This window comes from Acomys russatus, chromosome 25 (genome assembly GCF_903995435.1).
Source record: "Acomys russatus chromosome 25, mAcoRus1.1, whole genome shotgun sequence".
NCBI classification, from domain to species: Eukaryota; Metazoa; Chordata; class Mammalia; order Rodentia; family Muridae; genus Acomys; species Acomys russatus.
Genome location: NC_067161.1, coordinates 41,384,053 through 41,409,068, shown reverse-complemented (window position 1 = coordinate 41,409,068; position 25,016 = coordinate 41,384,053). Strand labels below are relative to the sequence as shown.

The following is a 25,016-nucleotide window of genomic DNA, read 5'->3' as shown; positions in this document are numbered from 1 at the left end:
ACAGACAGACATAGAGTTTTTTTGTTGTTGTTGTTTTGGTTTTTTTTTTTTTTTTTTTTTTTTTTTTGGTTTTTCAAGACAGGGTTTCTCTGTGTAGCCTTGGCCATCCTGGACTCACTTTGTAGACCAGGCTGGCCTTGAACTCAAAGCGATCCACCTGCCTCTGCCTCCCGAGTGCTGGGATTAAAGGCGTGTGCCACCACGCCCGGCTCAGACATAGAGTTTAAAAGACAACTTCTTAGCAATGGCCAGCTATAGAGGCGCATGCCTACAGTACCAGAACTTGGAAGGCTGAGGCAGGAGAACTACATAGCAAGACCTTCTTGCAAACCAAACCAAACCAAACCTAACAACAACAATAACAAAATGCTAAAGTCTAGGAGCAAGCAGAAACATATCTTTCAGCTATGTACACAGCACAAGTAAGTACCTGGTTCTCAAATCAAGATAAGGACAATTGCATAAGCGTCTGGAATTAAGTAAATTGGATTCCTATCCCATACTTTACAATGGATTATTATTTTAAGATTTATTTTAAATTGTGTGTGCCTGTGTGTGTGTGTGTTTATGTATGTGTGTACTCACATGTAAATGCAGATGATTACAGAGTCCAAAACAAGGATAGTCAAAGTCAGGTCCTTTATAAGAGCAAGAAATGTTCTTAACCACTTGAGCCTTTTTTTGGGGGAGGGTGGGGGGTTGAGACAGAGTCTCTCTGTGTTAGCCTTGGCTGTCCTGGGCTAGCTTTGTAGACCAGGCTGGCCTTGAACTCACAGCGATCCGCCTGCCTCTGCCTCCCGAGTGCTGAGGTTAAAGGTGTGCGCCACCACGCCCAGCTTGAGCCATCTTTTGAGCACAGTTTTTAAAACGTTTTTTAGCCTAGTGTGGTGGTACATGCCTGTAATCTCAGCACTCAGGAGGCAGCGGCTGGTGGATCTCTGAGTTTGAGGCCAGCCTGGTCTACAGAGTGAATTCCAGGACAGCTAGAGCTACACAGAGAAATCCAGTCTAAAAAAAAAAAAAAAAAAATCAATCAAACAAAAAAGTTCTTTTCTTTTTTCTTAACTTTATTTGTTGTGTTGTTATATGTGCATATACGTGACATGTTGTGCCTGGAGGTCAGAGAACAACTTGCTGCAGTTAGCTCTCTCTTTCCACCATGTGAGTCCCAAAGTGCTCTTACCACTGAGCTATCTAACCAGTCTTTACTTTTTTGCTTGTTTTTAATTTATTATTATTATTATTATTTGTTTGTTTTTCGAGATAGGATTTCTCTGTGTAGCCTTGGCTGTCCTGGATTTACTTTGTAGACCAGGCTGACCTTGAACTCAGAGATCAGCCTGCCTCTGCCTCCCAAGTGCTAGGATTACAGGTGTGAGCCATCACCACCCGGCTGCCTAAAAGTAATTTAAAAATAATCTACATAGCAATACTTATAATAAACAAAATCAAAACATAAATGGTACATTTTCAGTCATCTGAAAATAATTGTCTGACTTTTCTAACATATATAAAGATTTCTCACATATCATGAGAAAAGAAAAAGCAGGCTTAGAAGAAATGTGTGTTCCCTGTGTAACCAGTGAGGAAGCTCGCAGGTCTGGGTGTGGCTTTCGCAGGTCCGAGCACCTCTTACCTCGTGTTTCTCAAAATAGACGTTGCCCAGGTGTAAGATGGAGGCCAGGATGCGGAAGATACTGTCCTGATCCTCGCTGGTGAAGCCGAGCACCTCCATAGCAGCCAGCAGGCGGCGGAAGTCATCAGCGTCACTTTTACCAGTGATCTCACAGTTCCCACCCTGGGTCGGGGCAGGGGCTGGAGTCAGTGTCCAGTCCTCAAGCTGAGGTCCCATCAGGTCCTGCTTTGCAGGAGGTTCTGAGGGGACCCAGGAGAGCTTCACAGACTATGAGAAAGGGCAGCTTGCCACCTGACCATAGCCAGCGTTAAAGGGGGGTGGGCTATAGGCCAGTACCAAGCCACGAAGCCATCACATGTGCTCCTCATCCACACTTCTACATAGAGGTGCTATGTTGTCCCCATTTCCCAGGAAAGAAAACTGAGTCCCAGAGTGGAGCAGGTAGCCCCATCACATTGCCTAGCTCTGTTCTAGGCTGTGAAGAGATGAAAGACCAGGCAGGCTCCTCTCTCTACTGTGGCCTGGTGTTCCTGACCTCATTGCCAGGGGCTGTGGGGCTTTGGGCCTTTGGAGACACAGAGTATGTGACCCTTTGTGCATGCTCACCTGGTTCAGGTAGTAGTAGGTCTCAGCTTCCTGTAGGCTGAAGGCCTGCCGCAGTTGGGCGGGGAGCCCGGCCAGCAGCTCATAGAAAATATGATAATTTCTCTCATTTTTGGCCTGCGGGGAAGGGAAGGTGGGAATGAAAAAGAGTGACCGCTCCCCCCCCCTCAGCCACTTAGCCAGGCCCAGGTGTGCACATGTAAACATGTCCACACATAGGGACCTGTAGGTTGGCTGGCATCTCTGGGGTGAGACCTGAGGGCATCTTGGTGTGATGGGGTGCTGGTCTTGCTTTGTTTGGAGAAACAGGAACAAGCCCACCCGTTTGCTCTTATGTACACTAGCCTGCACACCTGGAGACATGCAGCTCTATGGCCCAGATGTGCACATGGTTTTCATGGTCCCTTTGGCTAAAGGTCTTCTTGAGCCCCAAGCCTCACGGGACACCATGGGGACAGGTCTCACAGAACCCATCCGCTATCTGGCGATGTTTAGGTAGTAAGAGGGTAATGTGTTTCACAGGTGTGAAGTGACGCACTGAAGGGTAGGGCTGTGACAGGATACAAGGGACTTCATAGGATAAGGTGGCTTGCTCGAGCAGGAGACATGGCAGCAGCCATGTGACTTGGAGGACATAAAGGGTTGGGCCACCCATGCACCCCCTGTGTCCCTGAGGTGGAGAACAGATGGTCGATCTCTTGGGTAGGGATGAGCCAACCAGGCTGTCGGGTTAGAAGAAAGGACTGGACAGGTCACAGGCTCGGCACACAGCATGCAAGCACGTACACAGTCCACACACATATAGATCCACGTGTATACACGTTTTCTTACAATCCACTATCCCCAGCCACGAGGCAGGCTTTGGGCGTTGGTGCCACCCAGGCCTGTGGCGTGCCTACCTGGAACACGATCCGTGACTTCTCCAGCAGGTACTGAGAGGTTATGGCACCAGAGATCACACCCCTGCGGAAGCACAGTCAACTCTTGGGGACTGAGGTGAGCCACTTAGCCCTGAGTGTCACTGTGGGCCACGGGGGACTCCGCAAGGCCTCTGGGCATCTGCCACAGCTCTACTTACCCTTCTAGAAAGATTTCCACAAACTTCCCAAAGCGGCTGGAGTTGTCATTCCTGACGGTTTTGGCATTACCAAAGGCCTCCAGGAGAGGGGTTGCCTCCAGGATCTGGACCAGGAAGGAGAGTTTGTGGAAGAGATGGGCACTGGGTCAGGGCATGACTCTAGATTCCCAAACAGAGGCCTTCCCAGGGAACCCTCCCTTTGGAGGGGTGAGCCGAAGTAGGTTCCTTACAGAGCTGCAGTCTCTTCTCTGTCCCTTGCAGCTCCACCCCCATGCTTAGCTTTAAACCCTGTGCTCGCTCCCTCCCTCCTTCCCTCCCTCCTTCCTGCCTGTGGTCCATACACCCAACATACCTTTATCTTCAGAGATGTTGGTGAGGCCGGAGCGGGAACAAGAGGCAACAAAAGTGGTTCACTAACAAGACCAGGCACCTCTCCCTCCAGGAAGCCAGGAGCCTTGGACTGTGGAGAAACTGGTTGGCCTTTTTAGGTCCCAGTTGCAAATCCCATGAACCTCCAAGACTCCAGGTCGAGGGGCTAAAGCACGGCCCCAGGACGTAGCATGCAGCCAGTGTGCTTGCAACAAGGCTCAGCGATGCCCTGTCCTTTCTACCCCACAACCGACCCCTGCTATCCATCTTCCAGTTTCCTCTCTGACATTTCCTTGCTCCTCTCTCCTGTTAGGCTCAGCACAGTCACAAAGGTGTTCTCCGGATCCATCCCATCCCGTGGCACCTACCTTATCAGGGCTAACAACAGTCCTGCTCTGACTTCCTGCTCTAGCCCATGTCTAATCACTTCCTGCCTTTCTCCTTTGGTCTGTCCTCTGCCTCCCCTCCCCCCCATGCTTCACCAGTCCCCTACATCCATCCCTGCCTCAGGACCTCTGCACCTGCTGATCCTTGTGCCTGGAACCACCTGCATCCTTCTCTCTCCTCTTTCAAAGAGCCTCTGCAGGCTTCTCCTCTTCAAGGTACTCGGCCCCTCAGCAATACATTCCCCTGGCTTTTATCTGTGTCCCTATAGACTGTCAGGCCTCTGGATGAGCAGCATCTGTCTCCCTTGCACACCCGAGTCTTAGTCTCTGTACTGGGCTAATGGATGCATAGCAGGCCCTCAAAAATTCTCTAAATGGGTGAAAACATGGAGTTTAGCATCTCATGAGCCAAGCCACCCAGGGTGATCATAGCTAACTGTGACCTCCACCTACAAGCACTACTGTGTGCCGAACATTTCACCTTGACAATTACTCTGCCTTTTGCCTTTTTTTTTTTTCAGTGCCAAGTATGAATCTCAAGGTTTTACACATGCTAGTGAAATGCTTGGCCACTGAGCTGTATCCTCAAGGTTTTAGGGTTTTGTTTTTTTTTTTAGTTTTAGACAAGATATAGCCTCGGGTTCATGACCCACCTATCTGACCTGGGGCAGTAGGTCTGTGGTGCCACACCCTAATTTTGTCACTGCAGAGCTCCCAATAAAGAACAGCAGGGGTGGGGCTGCCTGTAGTAGCTCAGTCAAGTTCAGCAGGGCATTGTTCTATAATGTCCTTTAGTCTGGGAGTCCCTGGAAGGTTCCAGAGGGTGCATGGCTTCTTCTCTGCTCCTGGTACCCAGCACAGGACAGGATAAGAAGCCAGAAAACTAGGTGGGTGAGGGGTGGATGTCTCATGGACCAGGGTGTATAAACATTGGCGGGAGGAGAACGCTGGAACCAGCACTGTGTGATTGGTCCCAGTGAGAATGCTTGAGCAGAGCTCTCCCACGAGATGGCCTTTTTGAAATGAAGGAGGCACCACAACACCATTTTACCACCCAGAATGCATGGGATTGGGACAAGACATGCCCATTGGTATGACTCTAGATCCAGCCATGCCTAAAATTGACCCTAGATCTGAGCTGTTCAATGTTCTTATGCTGTGTGCCTGGTCCAGAAACTTTCAGACCCAGGATGTCACACATCCTCACGTGTCTTCTCCACACCTGTTACCGTGGAATGTAAATTCCTGCCCTACCACCTCATCTGGGGCAATGGACAGGTCATTTCTCTTCCCAGGCATCAGTTTTCCCAATTTGTAAGTGATCACAGACACCATTTCCTGAGTGGAGGCCATAGGACTCTGAGAGGGCATATGGAAGACATCAGGGCCAAGAGGGAACTCATGGAGCCCACATCTCTCCCTGCCTACCTCACAGGCTCTCCCAGCTGTGCAGAAGACACTGAAAACAGCCCAGAGCAGGGAGGGCCCGGGTCAGCCACCAAGGGGTCCTGCCAAAATGGCCACCGGTTACAGCGATACAGCCATTTGGGCTGGAGTTTTGAGGGCCTGCAATTTTTTTTTTTTTTTTTTTTTTTTTTTTCCTTTTCGAGACAGGGTCTCTCTACGTAGCCTTGGCTGTCCTGGACTTGCTTTGCAGACCAGGCTGGCCTTGAACACACATCGATCCACCTGCCTCTGCCTCCCGAGTGCTGGGATTAAAGGCGTGTGCCACCACGCCCGGCTTAAGCCTGCAGTTCTGGGACACTGAGCCTTATCCTCCCCTGAGGCCTGCCTTCCCATCATCACTGACAGGACACCTGGGGGGCATCTTTTCTCAGAAGTTCCTCTGCAGCCGCGCTGCCTGTGGTCACGCTTGGTTTAACCCTCTTCACAGTGTGGCCGGATCCTTCTCTGATCTGGGGTTCTACGTTGTCCTTCCAATGTCCCGTGGGGTCCCTAGACCTGTTTGTACCTTTGCACAAGATCGTTCCTTGGCCTCCTTACTCTTCTCAGAACTGCTCAGGGCCTCATCACTGCATCATGCTTATAATGATGCTCCCCAGCTCTCTCTCCCCTTTTTTTTTCTCCTCAACATATACTTAATACAACTCTTGCCAGTATACATCATTTACTTAACAGTTACTTAGATTTTCTTCTTCTGCATCTCCTGCCCTCAAATGTAACTCCCACACAGTTGTAAATGTTCTGTCTTGAGATGCTCTGTTCCTTGCCGGGCCCAGAACTCAGTAAGACCTCAGGGAATGGAGGAGTTTCCAAGAGTGGTGTTAGGTTGCAGGATTTAGTGTTCTCACATTTGGTCAGCAAGCCTGGAGTCTGCTGCTGCCTCTGCCTCATGCTATGCCCACACTTGAGCCTGTTCAGCATCTGGGGCTGTGAGACTACAGTGGTCCTGGGCCATAACCAGAAAGACAAGGTTAGGGTGGAGACTAGAGAGTACTAGAGAGTAGAGGTGGCTTCCCTGCCTATGCCCAGGAGCTTCCCTGGGGAAGATGGGAGACAGAGAAAGCCTGTGCTGAGCCACCCCTGCTGGCCTATCTGGAATCCAGCCTCTCTCCATCCAAGTACACATTTGTGATCCTAGAGGTGGGAGATGCTCAGCAAGGATGCTGGGCTGGGGATCCTAAGCAGAGAGGGCAACCACATGATGGCTGGGTGGCTGGGTGGCTGGGTGGCTGGGTGGCTGGGTGGCTAGATGGTACGTCTCACCTGCTGCATGACATCCCGTCTCTGGTTCATGGCAGCAAGGCAGCGCAGAATCAGCTTTGTGGCTTCAGTCTTTCCAGAGCCACTCTCCCCACTGGCCGGACACAGGGACAAAGTGTCAGCTCTCCTCTGCCTCTCTACGTCCACTTCCAACCCAGGAGCCACATCATGTGGTGGCCCAGAGGTACCCAGTGCTCTTCTTGGGGCTCACAGTAGGTGTCCCTATCTGTCTCCAACCCGAATACGGTCTGGCTCACCTGATGATGACACACTGGTTCTGTTTGGCATCAAGCATTTTGGCGAAGGCGAGATTTGCAATTGCAAAGAGATGCCTGTTGAGATAGGCCACACTAGGCATCACTGTCCCTGACAGTTTCCACAGACCTAAGACTGTGAGGGGCTGGGGGGAGGAGTGAGGGGTATCTCTGTTCTGCCAAGCAGCCAACACCGCCCACCTCTCACCCCGGAGTCAGAGGTACAGAGGCCTCTAGAGGGGACTGTGCTGTGCCTGGTGAGGGACTGCAGTGAGTTGTGGGTTGCCCACTCCCATCTACCCCCAACTCATGGCTGAAAGGCATCCAGGGGCCCCCAAGGACAGAAATGGGCCTGGAACACCCCAGGACAACCCCTTCCGCATCCCACAGATACTCACGGGGGATTCTCTCCTAGGGCACGCCCACTGTACTGCTGCACCTGCTCTGGCCCGTAGATCGCAAACATTTGGTATGGATTTACCGACACCAGAATGCTGCCGATATAGGTCTGTTGACAGACAATGACCTCAGCACCACAGTTGTCGCGGCCATCTGTGGCCCTCTCTTCCTGCTTTGGAGCAACGAGTCTCTTTCCAATGGGACATATGTCTGGCTGTCTGGCCTCCTCCTATTGTCTGGCTCTCTACAGCTCAAGAGGGCCTGGGCTCTAATGGAGCACCAGCTGAAGTTATCAATGTGGCTTTTGTCAGGCCAAGATGGCATGTCACTTGCCCACCTCATTTATCTATGGTCAGGCCCAGGCTGCAGGCATTTCTGCCCATGCCAAGGTCAGCCACCACTGTCCAGAACAGGCAAAGCAGGGGCCCATGTGCCCTGGAGTCATGAAAGCCCTTACAGGTGCACATGCCTTTTGGAAGTGGCTCCGGGCCTCAGACCTCTGCCCTGAAGTTCTGGGGTCACAGGTTCCCTTCCATTTTTCTAACCACCTCTAGTGTAGAATCCAAGCAAGTAGTTGGGCTGGCACGCCCCAGACTTACGTAGATGAGATTTCGCTCAAATCTGGTCTTTAGGTTGGATAGCACAGTGGACTCTTGGAGGTCTCTGAAAGCACATGGAGGGGCTGTAAGGGTCCCCAGTCTGGCACAAAGCTCCCTCCTACTTGGTATGGTGTCTTGGTCAGGTGTCTGGGATGAAGCTCATCTCTGCCTCTGAGCAGCTATGGGACTTGGGCAAGATAATTCATTGTGTGCCTCAGTTTCTTCACCTGCCCAGTGGGGTGGCAAACATCAAAGCCACTTTGTGGGGCCCCTGGTGGACACTGAGGCAGAAGACCCAAGGCTGCATTATTATGATAGAAGAGTTTCAGGCAGTTCAAACATCTGCCAGCATTTTCACAGCAGCTGCCCATATCTTGTGGACGAGAAACTGAGGCACAGAGCAAGGAAATGATACGCCCGTGGCTGCCTAGCTAGTAAATGGTATGGTTGGGATCTGAACCGAAGACTGTCTGAGTCACAAAGCTTTCCCTTGCACGCATTTGGCTTTTGTGACATCATTTGCAATTGGGGAAACCGAGGCTCTGGAAATGTCCAGAGCGGTAGCTAGCCCAGCACTAAGGCTGAGAGTATAGGATCCCAACTAGGACCCCTCCCTCACCCCGTCCACTTACTCCAGTTGTGTCATGTCCTCCACACCATATTCCCTGTGCTGCTCACGGGACCGCACAGAAGGCAGGTTGCGGATGGAGTGCATCTGTGAGAGAGAGGTAGGGACAAGCTGGAGGCCTGGGTGGGGTGGGCTCTGGCTTGGACGTACTAGGCACCTGCTTTCATCATCAGAGAGGAACCTCAAGGTTAGATGCCAGAGGTCTTCCAGCCTCCCTGCCTTAGAGTGCACATGGATCTGTGTGTGAATCATTGTGGGGCGAGCATGCCTAAGAACCACAGTGTCCTGCTTGAGGAGTGAGCACACACAGATACATCCACAGGCCACAGACACAGGAGTCTGTTCCCTTCCTGCTTCTGTCCTCTCAGTGTCCCTACCCTGCTCCCCACACACCCCCATGTGTTGGCTTTTGGGGACATCTTAAGAGACATCTGTGTCATGAGGCATGAGGCCTCTGGAAAGACAACGGTGGAGCTTGCCCCAGGATGGAACCAGCTCCTGCCCAGGGTAAGTGTGTAGATACTGCATATGGACCCACTGAGTGGCACTGCAGTTCTCCAAGCTCACATGCACATCTGCGGTCTTTAAGTATGCCGTGGCTATGTGCTGGCCCATGTGCTTGATTGAGGGCATACACTTAGATAGGTCCTCTCTCTCTCTCTCTCTCTCTCTCTCTCTCTCTCTCTCTCTCTGTGTGTGTGTGTGTGTGTGTGTGTCCCTCTCTCTCTTTTTGGTTTTTCGAGACAGGCTTTCTCTATAGCCCTGGCTGTCCTGGACTTGCTTTGTAGACCAGGCTGGCCTCGAACTCACAATGATCCACCTGCCTCTGCCTCCCTAGTTCTGAAATTAAAGGTGTGTGCCACCATGCCTGGCTAGCTAGGTACTCTCAATATCCACTTGGAATGTGCCTGTGGACAGCAGTGAGGGCCCTCCCACCTTGAGGATCTTGATAGTGGGAGTCCTGATGTCAGCTTGGGGTGGAAGGCTCTCCACAGTGCCCACCATGTGTACACATGTATATGCACACTCAGCGGGTAAGCTGATAGCCCACACCTCCATGGATGCCATGTCTGCTCGGACTTGTCACCTGCTCTCCTTGCTTGTCCCTGGTATTCATTCATGCACATTCAGGCACATGGGCCTGCAAGGCTCTGTGTAACTGTGGGCATACACGTGTGCAGCTTTGGCCTTTTCCACCCCAGTGCACCCTCCCTAGGCAAGGAAAGAGGATACAAGTGGAGCCTGCATACTGCACGCCCTCACTCTGTTAAGTAGGACGCAGCAAGTTATCAACCCTTCCGGCCCTGGCCTCCAGCCCACCCATCTGCTCACGTGTTTGCCAGCGGCCACAAACCCTGAATAATTCAGCCACTCACGTATTCCAGAGTGAGGAGGGCCCAGGCATCCTTGCCCCTCACCCCTGGGCACCCTGTGCCCCGCTCCCGCAGTGCTGCAGCCCACACAGCACGGGGCACCCGTCGTCGGGGCCAGGGTCCCCCCAGCAGCCAGGCTGCCCCAGTTGCCATTGCTAAGCCAGCTTGCTGCCTGCTCTGTGGGGCACGGGCTGCAGCGGTGGAGAAGTACCGCCTATCACGGCTTGCCCCACCCATTCTGGGTGTCCCCAGGGAGGCTAGAGTGATCACCCACCTCCTCCAAGGGCCACTCGGCATCCAGCTCACCTTCCACCATGAATGTGGCAGCCAGTCATGGACTAGGGTTCCCCGAGGCAGGCTGCCTGCCTATACCCCACAGACTGCTGGCTTCTAGGCCTCAGTTTCCCTACTCTGCAATGAGGGAGTCAGAAAGGAGAATCCTATGCCTCTACCCTCATACTTAGTCCTTTCATCCAGGGCCTGCCTGTGCTGAGCATTCCTTTGCTCAACATCTGGATGCCCTGCAGGGTTCAGGCAGTCCCGCCCGCCTTCAGCAGGGAGCCGGAGGTCCATGTAGACCGCCACTTACCAAAGCCACACAGGACTCCTCAGGCCACCTCCCATTCTGGCTCCTAGGCCAGAACTGCCAATCCCACCCTCTGACATGTGCCTCCATACCTTGTTCTGCCAGCTTTGGGGGCCAGTCTTTTTCCAGGGGCCCTTGGGAGACAGGCAGTCGCCTCCATGGCCCACGAGGTGGGACTGAAAGGAGTGGGAATGTACTCGTGGCCAGGGACAGTGAGTATCTGCTGGTGGCCAGAGGCGGGGGCAGCGTAGACTACAGGCTTGGGGTGCTGGGCCATGCTCTGGGTTTTTGTCTGGGTGCTCTGGAGGCTGCAGAGGGCCAGGCCTTTTTTGCTGGAAGGAGCTCAGCCCTCGCACCTGAGGCATGACGACTGCAAACCGCCCAGGTTCAGCCTTGGCCTGCTCACCAGCCTTGAGCAAAGGCCCTGGGGCTCTGGTGGGGACCAAGGGAGCTGGGGTCCTGGACCATGTCTTCCAGCGGCGCCATAAGGGCCATGTAGCCCTTGCCCGCTTACATGTGACCAGTGGGTATGAGACACTGAGTCGTAAAGCCTTCCCCTCTGAGCCAACATTTTTGTTGAGAGGTTTTGAGTTCAGGGCCTCAGGCTCATCTCGGGACTGAGAGTCTCCTGGGGTGACCACTTCTTCAGGATTCTCCAAGCTTGGGTTGGCTGACTCTGTGAGTTGCCCAGGCCCTGGGTCGTGGTGTTGGCCCAGGAAGATACCAGTTAAATTGGAGGCTTGGTCCTCAGGTTGTGGTTCATGTGCAGGGCTTGCTGTGTGCTCAAGCAACGGGTTTTCAGGCACAGGAGGGGGCCTGGAGAAGCCTCTAAGGCTGCCTATACCTTCCGGCCATGGAGAAGGTGGGCGCTGTGCGTCCACATCCCAGCTGGGGGCCAGTGGGGGTACTGTCCAGGGTGTCTCTGAGTCCTCTGGTTCACGCTGGTTCGCTTGCTGCTCCAAAGCCCCCGTGGCTGGCCCCCAGGGCCCAGCACTGGGTGGCGGGTGGTAGGCTCTTTGTACCCACGGCTTCACAGCCCGGGTAGGGGGCTCGCTGAGGCGCCGCCAGGTCCGCGGAAGGCGCGACGGCAAGTTGAGGGACCGGTGCCGTGGGCCATGGTTCAGGAGTGGGGGTGGTGAGGGTGGTCGGGGAGAACCTAGCACTGGTGAGCAGCGTGGGCCCAGGCGCCCAGAGGCTCGATGCAGAGAAAAAGTCTCCCGAAGCGACTGAGGCCTGCGCGGAGGTGGTGGGAAAGGTGGCTGGAAGGGGCCCCTTCGGAGCGATAACTGAGGAGACAAAGGCCCCAGTGGTGAGTGGTAGCCCTGGCCTGGCAGGCTCCTCAGAGAGGGCTGGGGTGAGGGCAAACGGGGCCTTCTCCTTGACCCTATCAGGGAAGCTCTAGGGTAGCCAAAAGCTGCTCCCCGACTGTGAGAAGCCCTGAATGAGGGCCGGGGTACAGGAAAGGACAGAAGGTCAGGGGGAACCTCTGGGATCGTTGGAGGGGGCTCAGCAAAGCCCCACCAATTTGCATTTGCCTGGGCTGTAAAGGGCACATGAGCTGGGGCAGCCCAGGGTGGTGGATGCTGGCGGAGGGAGCCATAGGGGGAGCTGTAGGGGGAAGCTAGCCTTGGAGGCCTGGAAAGGATCGGAGAGAAGGGCGGAGCCAGGGGTGAGCCAGGGCTGGGAGATGGCCCAGGCACTGGAGGGGAGATGAGCGCACTCCAGTGGGTGAGGGTCCTTGGTGCCGGCCTGGGTGAGGGTGGGCCATGCGAGTTGTTGTTGTTGCGAGCCTGTGGCTGACGGCGTCTCAGCACGATGGGCGTGTTGGGCCGATCAGGATCCATGCCCGCCAGCTTGTAGCCAAAGCGTTTGTAGGCTGCCTCCCTGACTTGGGGCCGCACCCCTCGGGCCTTCTGGCTGCCTCTGAGTCGTGGAATGGGCTTCTTTTCTGACAGCGTCTTTTTGAGGAACCTTGCCAGTGAGGTGGCTGGGCGCGGTGTTGGGTGGGCAAACTCAGGGCCAAAGCCTAGGCCTTGGCGGGCACCGAAGGCTGATAGGGCCCGCTGTAGGTTTCGCTGGCGTGGTGTGAGGAAGCTCCAATAAGGGTGGGTATAGGGCATCGTGGGCACTGGAGGCATCGGCTCCTCCTCTTCCTCTCCCTCAGCATCTCCTAAAGGCAGAGGAATGTCTAGGGAGGGTGGCAGGGGTACCTCCAGCTTCTCCTTCCCAAACAGCTTCACCTGAGGCCGTGGGAAGAGACGGAACTTCCGGATGAGGGACAGCTTGGATCTGGCTGGCTTGTCCATGCCTTGCTGCTCGAAAAAGGCGGCACTGGGCAGGCGGAAGGAGGTGCTCTGTCGCTCTCCACTTACTTCCTCAGTCTCCTCGAGCTCCGCAATGTCATCCATGGGGTGGGCATACGGGTTGTGGGGCGACAATATGGGTGGTGGCACCCAGGGATACATAAGAGCTGGTTCCTCTGGGTATAGATAGGGTACCCCAGGGGGGTAGATGGCCTCAGCCCCGCCACCATAGATGCCTTCAGCATAGGGAACCCCATAGGGGTCAAAGTAGGGTATGTCATAAGGAGTGTCATATGGAAAGTCATAGGGCGGGTACGGCACATGGTGAGGTGCATAGGGATCCAGGTAGTAGCTATATGGGTAGGCCTCATCCTCAAAGCTGTCATGGTAGCTGTACGGAGATGAATACCCTGATGGGGGCGCATATGGAGGCTCGAAATCATCGTAGCCGTAGCCATAGCCATAGCCATAGCCAGGGTAGACGGTGTCACCATAGTAGTCAGGGTGGTAGTAGTTGTATGGGTCTCCGGATGGATACCCGTAGTCATCGTAGGGTGGCCAGGCAGGGCTATATGCACCGAACCCAGCCAAGTAGGGATCCTGCTCCTCGTAGTGGTGGAGTGACTGCTGGTCGTAGTAGTCGTCGCCTTCGCGGTGGTAGTCATAATATTCACCCAGGTCCTGGAAGCCCTCGAGCCCATACAGTGACTTGCGGGAGCCTGCATGCCGGAATGGAGCCTCGTCCTCAAAGGGCAGGAAGCCCACGGGCTCCCCGGATGAGTAGATGCTGTGGCTGCGGGGAAACCTGCGGAGCCGTCCTCCATGCCTCAGGATCTCCGCGCCGGACGGGAAGGGCAGCTTCCGGGAGCCCACTCGTGAGCTTGAGCGCTGGAGCCAGGCATCCAGTGTGGCCTGCTCACTGCCTGACTCCTCGGCCTTCTTGAGGAGGAACTTCTTGGTCAGCCAATTAATAGCTGTGGATGCCTTGCTAAGCGACTGGGCACGAGGCCTCAGGCGACCGTAGCCGCGCCGTCCCGGGAAGCGGATCACCATGAACGAGGGTTTCTTTCCCTTCATCGCCCGCTTCTTTTTGCCCACACGCATCTGCGTCATGAGCTTGGATGTGGACTTGAGAACAGTACGGGCCTTCTTCTTGCGTTTGGTCTTCTGCGGGCCAGTGTGGAGGCCCCAGAAGAAGGCTGACGCACTCCGGAACTGACCCTTCTTGGAGATCTTGGGCGTGCGGTCTCGGAAGCCCATGAACAGCCGGGATGTGCCCTTCAGGCTCCGTTTGGGTTTCTCGGGCTCCGGGGCCTTCTTTCCCTTCTTTCCTTTCTTAGCTTTCTTCTCGTCATCTTCCTCTTTCGCCATGGTGGCCTCTGTGCCCGATGGGCCTGGGGCAGATGTCACAGGTTCAGGGACTTGGAGAACACTGCTTGGAGACCAGCTAGGTCTTCTTGCGTGTGGCAGGACCTACAGTCTCTCCACAGTGTCTGAGTGGTGTCTGGGACTGGCTGAGTGGCATGGAGAGGGAGGATCCATAATTCATCCTCTAGATCAGCCTTGGGTTTCACCTTTGAGAGGTGGTGGAAACTGCTTGGGTGTTATTTACTAGTGTGGGTAGACTGGGAGGCCTGTGCTGGGGAAGCAGCCTGGCTTTCGGGTCACCATAGCAACAACTTGCTGCCTCTGGCCAAGCCCCCTTGTGTCCCAGCTGGCTCAGCTTTACAGAGGAGGACATTAATCCCTAGATGGGGGAGGGACTCATCTGCCCTAGACCCCTTGCAATGGCCTAAAGTGGGAGTCCAGGTCTCCTGAGGCCTGATAGGATACAACCCACCACACCACCTTGGAGGGGGAACTGCAGGTGAGAGGCAGGTGTCCAGGGCTGTGGCCAGTGTAACAGGAGCCGGCCAGCTCCAGGGAGCTGAATAATACATCAGGGAAAGCCCAGCCGCTGCCTCATGAAGCAGAGCAGAGTGCTGTCTCTGCAGGTCATGGGGAGGGAGGGGCAGGGCACCGAGGAACAAAAATGAAGCATGGCGGGGCCCTTCAAGGCTGCCATTGATGGACTATGCAGCCTCAGGAGAGAGCCCTTTGCCCTCTCCGCTTGCCCTCTCTGCACTGTACTGTCCTTTTCTGTAGAATGGGAGACAGGCTGTGTGCCGCTTCTTTCACTAGGAAGACAGAAGACCCAATGGTCTGCTGGGCAGTTTAAGAGGCAGGAGAGGCCTCTTGGTGGCTCCTTACCACTTGCAAACCCATGCAATTGGGGGTGTAGAGCCAAGAGGCTCATTCCTGCCCTGGACCTGATCCACAGCAGTTCACCAAGTCTGCAGCAGGAGGAGGAAAAGGAGGAGGGGGGGGGAGGAGGAGGAGTATTAGGTAGCTAGTCAGGCTTAGCAGGCTTGGGGGCCACCAGTTTTGAACCCTAGTTTCTATTTCCCTGACAGCATACTAATTTTTAGAAAGGTGCAATATCACAATTGACCTTCTTAGAACTTAAGATGTTTTGTAAAAGGAGAGCGGCAGCATCACAACTCCCCGTCCCCCCCCCCCTTATTTTAAAGATTTATTTATTAAGTACACAGTGTTCTGTCTGTACATGGGGCAGCAGGCCAGAAGCGGGCACCAGATCTCATCATAAATGGTTGTGAGCCACCATGTGGTTGCTGGGAATTGAACTTGGGACCTTTGGAAGACCTGACAGTGCTCCTAACCTCTGAGCCATCTCTCCAGCCCTGCAACTCCCCTTCTTAGGATGTAAAGTTCCACATGAAAGGAAGGAAGGTACAGGCAGCCAGCCTTTTTTGAGGCCCATTGAGGGAAAGCTATTTCTTCCTGATAAAACATGACTAGTTCATAGATGTACTGATTTTATTTATTTATCTTTTGTTGTTATTGCTTTTGGTTTTTCTAGATAGGGTCTCTCTGTGTAGCCTTGGCTGTCCTGGACTTGCTTTGTAGACTAGGCTGGCCTCGAACTCACAGTAATCTGCCTGCCTCTGCCTCTGGAGTGCTGGGATTAAAGTGTGCCACCATGCCTGGCTTATCTTTTTTTTTTTTTTTTTTTTGAGACAGGGTCTCTCTATGTAGCTCTGACTATTCTGGAACTCTCTGTGTAGACTAGGCTGGCCTAAAATTCACTGAACTTTTCCATTCTCTGCCCCCTGAGTGCTGGGATTAAATACTTATTTATTTTTGAGAAAAATTTTCTAGCCTAGACTTCAAACACCTATGTGGCTTTGAATTTCTGATCCTTTTACCTTCATTTCCAACTGAGTTACATTTCCAGTGCCCAGATGTTTTATTTTTTAAACATAACTCTTTAGTGTGTGTATGTGTGTGTGTGTGTGTGTGTGTGTGTGTGTGTGTGTGTGTGTGTGTGTTTGAGGCAGGATTTCTTTATGTAGAACAGGTTAGCCTCAAACACAAAGATCTACCTGCCTCTGTCTCATGAATGCTGGGATTAAAGGTGTGTGCCAGAATGCTTGGCTCACATTTTTAATTCTTAACTTATTTTTATTTTTGTTGGTGTTTTGCATGCATGTCTATGTGAGGGTGTTAGCTCTTGGAATTACAGACAGTTGTGAGCTGCTATGTGGGTGCTAGGCATTGAACCTTGGTCCTTTGGATGAGCAGTCAGTGCTCTTAACCACTGAGCCATATCTCTAGTCCCTTTAATTCTTTTAAAACATTCTACTTTGGCCTTTAATCCCAGCACTTGGGAGGAAGAGGTAGATGGATCATTGTGAGTTCAAGGCCAGGCTGGTCTACAAAGTAAGTCCAGGACAGCCAAGGCTACACAGAGAAACCCTGTCTCCAAACACCAAAAACAAGCTGGGCCTGGTCATGCACACCTTTAATCCCAGCACTCAGGAGGCAGAGGCAGGTGGATTACTGTGAGTTCGAGGCCAGCCTGGTCTACAAAGTGAGTCCAGGACAGCCAAGGCTACACAGAGAAACCCTGTCTCCAAACACCAAAAACAAGCTGGGCCTGGTCATGCACACCTTTAATCCCAGCACTCAGGAGGCAGAGGCAGGTGGATCACTGTGAGTTCGAGGCCAGCCTGGTCTACAAAGTGAGTCCAGGACAGCCAAGGCTAACACAGAGAAACCCTCTCTTGAAAAACCAAAATAATAAAATAAAATAAAACACAAATTAAAAACCCTACTGTTACATTATTATTTATTGTCGGAAGAGAAAGATCCGTGGCCTGGGGCAGCCTCGTTCCTAGAGCTCTGACCGTCATTGCATAAAATCAGGGGTGCTGCATGCTTAATCTTAGCAAGATGTGGCAGGAGAGTAGAGAAGAGAGAAAACCACCATCTTAAAGAAACCATGCTGAAGTGGTGGCTCAGATCTTCAGAGTGCCTGAGTTCTCGGTACACAAGTTGAGCAGCTCACAGCTATTTGTGACTCCAGCTCTAAGGAACTTGATGTCCTCTTTTGGCCTCTTTGGACATCCCCACACACGCATGCTTACACACAGACACATAGAAATCAAATTTTATTTTGAGAACAAGCTTCAAAATGTAGCCCTGGCTAGCCCTAACATGCTGTCCTGGAACTACAGAAATCCATCCACCTCTGCCTCAAAAAATCAAGCAGGAAATACCTCATTATCAAGGCTGAAAATGCACAGAAAAAAAAAGCAAGCAGTATATAAAGGCTATTGGACAGGGCACCATTGAGTTTCCGACTTTCCTGGTCCTGCCTCACTTCCTCTCTTGGGACGAGTGCTTTCTTTCCTAATAAACTGTCTCTTCATCTACCATTACCCATGCCTCCCTGTCCAATTTGTTAATTTTTTATATGTACTTGTGATGTGGTGGGGTAGGGAATGCTGAAGAGATGATGGTTAAAGACTTGCTATTGTCCTGTCAGAGTACCAGAGTTCCAATCCCAGAATGCACATCACACAGTGCTCAAAGACCTGAAACCCCAGCTGCAAGGGATCCACTGCCCACTATGGCCTCCATGGGCTCCCCCTAACTAGATTAAATAAAAATTTAAAAATTGTTGGGTGTAGTGGTGAATGCCTTTAATCCCAGCACTTGGGAGCTAGAGGCAGGCAGATCTCTGTGAGTTTGAGGTCAGGGTGGTCTACAAAGCAAGTTTCACAACAGCCAGGCCCAAAAGACCCTGTCTCGGGGTACAATGGGATACACCCCATCCAGCTCCTACGTGGTACTGGTGACTAAGGCCAGGATTTGATGCATGCTGGTTGAGCATGCTACCAGTGGAGTCATCTCCCTCTCCCAAGGCTAATGTTTTTATTTTTAAAATTTTACTTATTTAGCTGGGCGTGGTGGAACACGCCTTTAATCCCAGCACTCAAGAGGCAGAGGCAGGTGGATCACTGTGAATTCGAGGCCAGCCTGGTCTACAAAGCGAGTCAGGATAGCCAAAGCTACCCTAGAACCCTGTCTCGAAAAACAAAGCAAAACAAACAAACAAACAAAAAAAAAAGTGCAACACAAATAAACAAGCCAAATAAAACCCACTGTAGACTGTCCTCTCTTCCGCCTTTTCTGAGAGGGAAGGCGCTGATATAAGTGTGCTTAACAAACTTCTGCTTTTGTTGTTTATTTGTTTGTTTCAAGTTTCTGCTTTTGATCTTGCGCTTTCTCTAGGCTACTGGTGCTTTCATTCGAATTCAGAAAGAGTAAATTTTCTCCCTAAAGAAAAATAAATAAATAAATAAATAAACCACTAAGTAACTCTGCAGAAGAGGAAGCAAAGGATTCTAAGATTGGAGATGGCAGACACCAAGGAAAAGTGTGGCTTTAAGACACAACAGGAGTGATGTGCCCATCAAGTCAGAGACTGTGGCAGCATGCACTGGTCTGTGCTAGACAGGGTCCCAGCCCTTCAAGAGGGAACGAACAGGAGATCCCATGCGTAACCAAGAAGCTGTTTGCTGGCTGGAGAGATGGCTCAGAGGTTAGGAGCACTGCCTGCTCTTCCAGAGGTCATGAGTTCAAGTTCCAGCAACCACATGGTGGCTCACAACCATCTACAATGGGATCTGATGTCCTCTTCTGGCCTGCAGGTGTATATACAGGCAGAGCACTGTATACACAATAAATAAATCTTAAAAAGAAGAAGTAGAAGAAGCAGAAGAAGCAGCAGCAGCAGAAGAAGCTGTTTGCAACTGACAACCACTTGCAAAGGAAAAATTGCTTTTCTCCAATGGAGTCTCACTGGGTTTATAAACAACACCTAAGGGAGGCCCCATGCTTAACAGTAAATAGTAACACAAAATGAACTTAGAAGTGGTTTTGGAGTTTGTTTGTTTTTTTGTTTTTTTGTTTTTTTAATTCTTACTGGTCCTTTGCTTGTATATTATGGTTTCTGATTTTATGTATTTGTGTTTTTTATGCTTTTCTTTATTTTTTAAATTCTGTTTTGTCTTGTTTTTGCCTGTTTGTCTTCTTTCTTTCCTCTTTTTCTGTTTTTTGTTTTGTTTTCAGACTGCACTGTCCTGGTACTCAGAGAGGTCCTAAAGACAGATACAGTTCAAGGTTTCCTACCAGAAGCCCTTCCTACTCAAGCAGCTGAAGCCATCAGGCACCTGCAGCAACTTGTGAAATGACAGTTAACAATGTTAATTTTGAGAGGCTGGTTACAATGTTGCACTTTGATGTCTAGCAGGCACAAGGCAGAGGCCCAGGATCTCTGTGAGCTTGAGGCCAGCCTGGTCTACATAACAAGCTCCAGGACAGACGCATTACATTGAGAGCCTTTTCTCAAAACAAGCCCCTTAAAATGTTAATTTTGTTTCTGATATTGAGGCTCCATTCTCCACCTAATTGATGACCTAGGGCCCCTTACTTAGATGAACTTGTGTAGTTACCAGTGCCGCTAGGTAGCCAAAGGAGTTGGTTTGCCTCTGCCTTGAGACTTGCCCTACACATGGCCCAACAAGACTAAATTAGGAGTCCTCACCTAGAAGTCAGAGGACATTCCTAGACCCATGGCTTCCTTCTCCAGGCAGATTCTGTAGCGTGTGGATATCTAAGATACCTGTAAGGCACAGTGGGGATGGCAGTGACGGCAGACAGTTGGATTTTACTCACCTGCTTCATTGTCAAAGATATAATAGCTTCTGATTTTTTTCTTTTTCTTGTTTGCTTGTTTTGTTTTTCGAGACAGGGTTTCTCTGTGTAGCCTTGGCTGTCCTGGACTCACTTTGTAGACCAGGCTGGCCTCGAACTCATAGTGATCCACCCTGCCTCTGCCTCGAGTGCTGGGATTAAAGCCGTGCGCCACCACTCTCGGCATAGCTTCTGATGTTTGCTGACAGCTTCTCTTATATTTTGGGTTGTGAGCCTAGCCTTTAAACAGCTGAGCCATCTCTCCAGCCCTGCCGACACTCTTCAAGGTAAACAGAGGCCAATTCCATCCAGATTAAAAGAACTCTGTGTTATTCCCTAAAGTAAGATCTGTCTGAGTCTCCACAGTTTCAAGGACATCTTAAGAACAAGGCCACTTACACCTGTGAACTGATACAAGCCTCAACTGTTCTCTTTAAAGAAAAAAAAAAAGTCTGACCTTCTTAAATTAAAAGATAAGCCTTAGCTGGGCATGGTGGCACAGATGGATTAAATTAAAAGCATAAGAGTCTGATGATATAATCAAGTACATATACTAGCAATGCTTAAAGAAAAATAATGATGCCGGGTGGTGGTGGTGGCGCGTGCCTTTAATCCCAGCACTCGGGAGGCAGAGGCAGGTGGATCCCTGTGAGTTCGAGGCCAGCCTGGTCTACAAAGCAAGTCCAGGCCAACCAAGGCTACACAGAGAAATCCTGTCTCAAAAAACCAAAATAATAATTAAAAAGAAACAAGAAAAATAATGATGAAAGGCAAAATATAAAGTTATAGTGACCTGTAGTGGATGTACACGTTTTTGTTTTGATCCCAAGTGTGGGATGGGGAACAGACCTGTGAGAGATCAGGTGATGTTTATCCACTAGAAGATAAACCACTTCATGCTGGGGCTTGGTTTTTGCCAGCTGAAACACATCTTAGTACAGACTCTGAAAGGATAATATATATATGTCCCAAACAGTAGGCGGGGCTTTTTGGGTCTTGTTTGGTATTGTTTGGCTGCTCATCGCTCCACTTTGAGACGTTCCTAGAGAGACCGCTCCACAGAACACTTTGGGGCTCCAAGTTCCAGCTGCTGTTCCAGATTCTAGCAGCAACTTTGGTTGAACTGCTGGTCTGTTGAAATCCTGCCGACTATGCCAGGGGAATCACTCCCAGGAACTGAATCCAAAAAGGTCTACTTCTTCTGTTCCCATTAACCTCTTTTCTTTCCTATCTAGGTGGTTTGGAAGGGAGGTATAAGCATTAAAGCACCTCAAATAAAGTAGATTTGGAAAAGGTCAAAGCCTACAGTGACTGATAGATTTATAATTAAGGGTCATCAGCCAGGCATGGTGGCACATGCACTTGTAATCCCAGCACTTGGGAGGCAGAGGCAGGTGGTTCGCTGTGAGTTCGAGGCCAGCCTGGTCTACAAAGCAAGTCCAGGACAGCCAAGGTTACACAGAGAAACTCTGTCTTAAAAACAACAACAACAAAACAAAAAACAACCCCCCCAAAAAACCCAAATAAGTAAGGCTTATTTATTTATTGGTTTTTTGAGACAGGATTTCTCTGTGTAACAGCTCTGGCTGTCCTGGAACTCACTCTGTAGTCCAGGCTGGCCTTGAACTCACAGAGATCCACCTGCCTCTGCATCCCAAGTGCTGGGATTAAAGGCGTGTGCCACCACACCTGGCCTAGATTTAGCATTCTTAACTTTCTTGTAAAATTTGTGTTTTAAGTATATAAGTTCCAGACTTTGTGTGTGTGTTTTGCTTTTTGTTTCTTCCCAAGACAAGGTTTCTCTGTATAGCCCTGGCTGGTCTCCAACTCAAGAGATCTGCTTGTCTCTCAAGTTCCAGACTTGTGATACAGGGATTGCAGCCTATTTCAACTATAGGAATTCCAAGGCTTCACTTTCTTTGGCCTCTGTAGGCACTAGAAATGCACATATGTACACATAGTCCAGACGTTCATGTACATAAAATAAATTATATATATGGATCATTACCCTTTAACACCACAGAAAAGACTTCTGGGACCATGGCTTCATGGTTATTGCAGGAAAGTAGGGCAAAGGGTGAAGTTAAAAAAAAAAAAATCCACATTAATGCTGGCGGTGGTGGTGGCACATGCCTTTATTCACAGCACTTGGGATTAAAGGCAGAGGCAGGTGGCTTCCTGGGAGTTCCAGGCCAGCCTGGTCTACAAAGTGAGTCCAGGACAGCCAGGGATACACACAGAGAAATCCTGTCTCAAAAAACCAAGACAAACAAACAAACAAAAAACCCCACAAAAACAAAAAGAAAGACAAAAAAGCTAATCGAAGAGTCTGTCAATTGCTGGAGACTATCCTCAGGAAAGGCCATCTTCCTGAGGACCTTACAGAAGTCGGACAATGATCATCTCTTAATGCATACACACCCCAGAAGCCCCTTCTGTGATAGATTTACTTACAGAATTGTTTGAAACTTTTATTCTTTTATTGCGTGTGCATGTGGAGGTGAGAAGACAACTTCAACTGGAGTTGTTTCTCTCCTAACACCATGCAGGACCGGAGGCTACAGCTTAGGCTACCAGGCTTGGCAACGGGCACTTCCAGCAGCTTGCCTGCTTAAAGTCTGACACATACACACACGTAGGTAAAACACCAATGTGCATATAATAATAATAATAATGATGATGATGATGATAAGTCAATTTAGGGCTCTTACTGGGTCAGAGGCTAAATTGCCCCCTGCTCTTATAGAGGGGACCCAGGTTCCCAGGCCCCATATGACAGCTCACAGCTGCCGGTAACGTCACCTCCAGGGGGAATATGATACCTTGGGCCTCTGTGGGCCCCTTCACTCATGCACAAATACATAGAATTAAAAACAAAATTAAAGAAAAAAAACTTTAAAAAAAGTATAGCTTTGAGTGCCATCAGGCCTCCCTACAAAGGGGAGGTGGTCAAATATGGGGCACTAGAGTTCATGTCAGATTCAGTCCCCGCTCTCCACATAACTGTGGAGAATGTCCTGTCCATTGGGTAGATCAGAGTAGGGGTTCAATGTTTACTACTTGTATTGTCCTTGGTTAGTGCAGTAGTTTGAGCAGACCCCCTGGGCCCAATCCACCTGTCACGATGATGTTCTTGTAGGTTTCTAGGACCCTCTGGGTCCTTCTATTTCCCCATTTCCTATATTTCTCTTACCTAGAGTCCCAGGAGGATGTCCTCACTCAAAGAAAGAATAAGCAGGCTACCGAGATGAGACTTGATAGCCTATGACCATATAGTGGAGGAGGAGGTCCCCCTCGGTCATAGACCTAGGGGAGGGGAATAGGGTGAAAGCGGGAGGGAGGAACAGGAGGATACAAGTGATGGGATAACAACTGAGTTGTAATCTGGATAAATTAAATTTTAAAAAAGCATAGCTTCTGGGGCTGGGGAAATGGCTCAGCAGAATCTATGGTTGCTGTGTAAGATAAGTTCCTGAGTTGGGGGTCTTCAGCACTCACGCAGAAGCAGGGATAGTGGCATGTCTTGTCGGGCAGTGGGGGAGCAGAAACAGGTGGGTTATTCCTTGCTACTTGCTGGCCAGCCATTCTAAATGAGACCGTGAGCTACAGGTTCAGGTGCAGTGTGACAGAAGACACCCACGTCAACCTTTGTGATTCACATGCACAGATACAAGCATATGCAAATATACCTGCACGCACAGACACAAAAGGGTAGCTTTCCTTCTGTTTGACCATTCTCTCTCTCTCTCTCTCTCTCTCTCTCTCTCTCTCTCTCTCTCTCTCTGTGTATGTGTGTGTGTGTGTGTGTGTGTGTGTGTGTTTGGGTGCTGGGATTAAAGGCGTGTATCACACTGCCTGGCCGCATATTTGTTTTTTGTTTTCTTTTGAGGCAGGGTCTCTCTATGTAGCCCAGCCTGTCTTTAAACCCAAAAATTCACCTGCCTCTGCCTCCCAAGTGCTGGGATTAAAACCATGCACCCCCACGCCCAGCCTCACCAAGTCTTTCTGCGGACCATCTACTCATGCAGCTGCCTGCAGACCTCCACTGTGGAGCACAACTGCTTTACCACGTGAGTCAAACCACGACTCTGCCTTACCCTTTCTCCCCCTGTCCCCCAGCAGTTGCAGTCCCAGGTGCTAACTCTACTGCTTTTCTCTTGAACCCTAATCAAATGGTCCTTGACCTTTCTCCTGAGTTGGCTTTAAATTCTTTTTTATTTGCGAAACTGCGTACCTGCGAAAGGGGCTGCAGGAACAAGGGAGGAAAGACAGAGGAGACAGAGGCCGCAGCCGGCTGTGCTGGACCTGGCAAGGCCATGAAAGCATGGCTTGAACGCGTAGTATTGCAACCTGTGCCACCAGGCGCTGTTCGGTGGACACAGTGATCGGTGAGGCAACTATGCCTGGGAAACCAAGTCACAAAAGGGAGCTGGACCAAAGGGAAGACAGCTTGGGGCACTTAACCTTCTGGGTGAAGGCACACAGGGAGGTCACTTGGGAACACAGCAAACAGGAGCCTTTTGAAACAAGGAGAGGCCAGCGAGAAGCAGCCCCCCACCCTCACCACCCCCCCAGACCTGGGCCTTTGGGCTCTAGGATTTTGAGAACATTCTCAGTGACATTTTGTCTTGATAGCCCTAGCTAAGACAGATTAGACAGCAAATCAATTGCACAGACCTAGGAATTACCTATCTTCCTATCATCATTTGTGGGCCCTGGCCACAGACTCCTCTAACTTGGAGAGGCGGATGCGAGTGGATGTGGGGCATCAGGGAGGGATTTCAAGTTGGGACTGAGGGTTCCCTGTTCTTTAGAAGGCCGGATGAGCCTGGGGTTTCTGCTGAGGGATGGCTGGAATGACAGCTAAAAGAAGGGATGGGATGGTTTAATAGTTCCCTGGGGACATAGGGGTGCTGGGGATGGGGGTGTCCCACCCAAAGGGCATAATGAGTTGCCAGACCATCCTAATCTAGGTGT

General features: G+C 50.9%; 1 protein-coding gene across 1 annotated transcript in view; it reads right to left on the bottom strand.

Moving 5' to 3' along the window:
- Positions 1-14,309, bottom strand: part of Myo15a (myosin XVA) — a 56,289-nt gene extending 41,980 nt beyond the window's left edge. Inside the window, 11 exon segments of the mRNA XM_051167524.1 lie at positions 1,637-1,798; positions 2,243-2,356; positions 3,139-3,202; positions 3,318-3,421; positions 3,670-3,675; positions 6,800-6,890; positions 7,054-7,128; positions 7,449-7,558; positions 8,049-8,112; positions 8,681-8,763; positions 10,728-14,309. Of these exon segments, the coding sequence (XP_051023481.1) occupies positions 1,637-1,798; positions 2,243-2,356; positions 3,139-3,202; positions 3,318-3,421; positions 3,670-3,675; positions 6,800-6,890; positions 7,054-7,128; positions 7,449-7,558; positions 8,049-8,112; positions 8,681-8,763; positions 10,728-14,309 (4,455 nt within the window).
- Between the last annotated feature and the right edge of the window lie 10,707 nt (positions 14,310-25,016).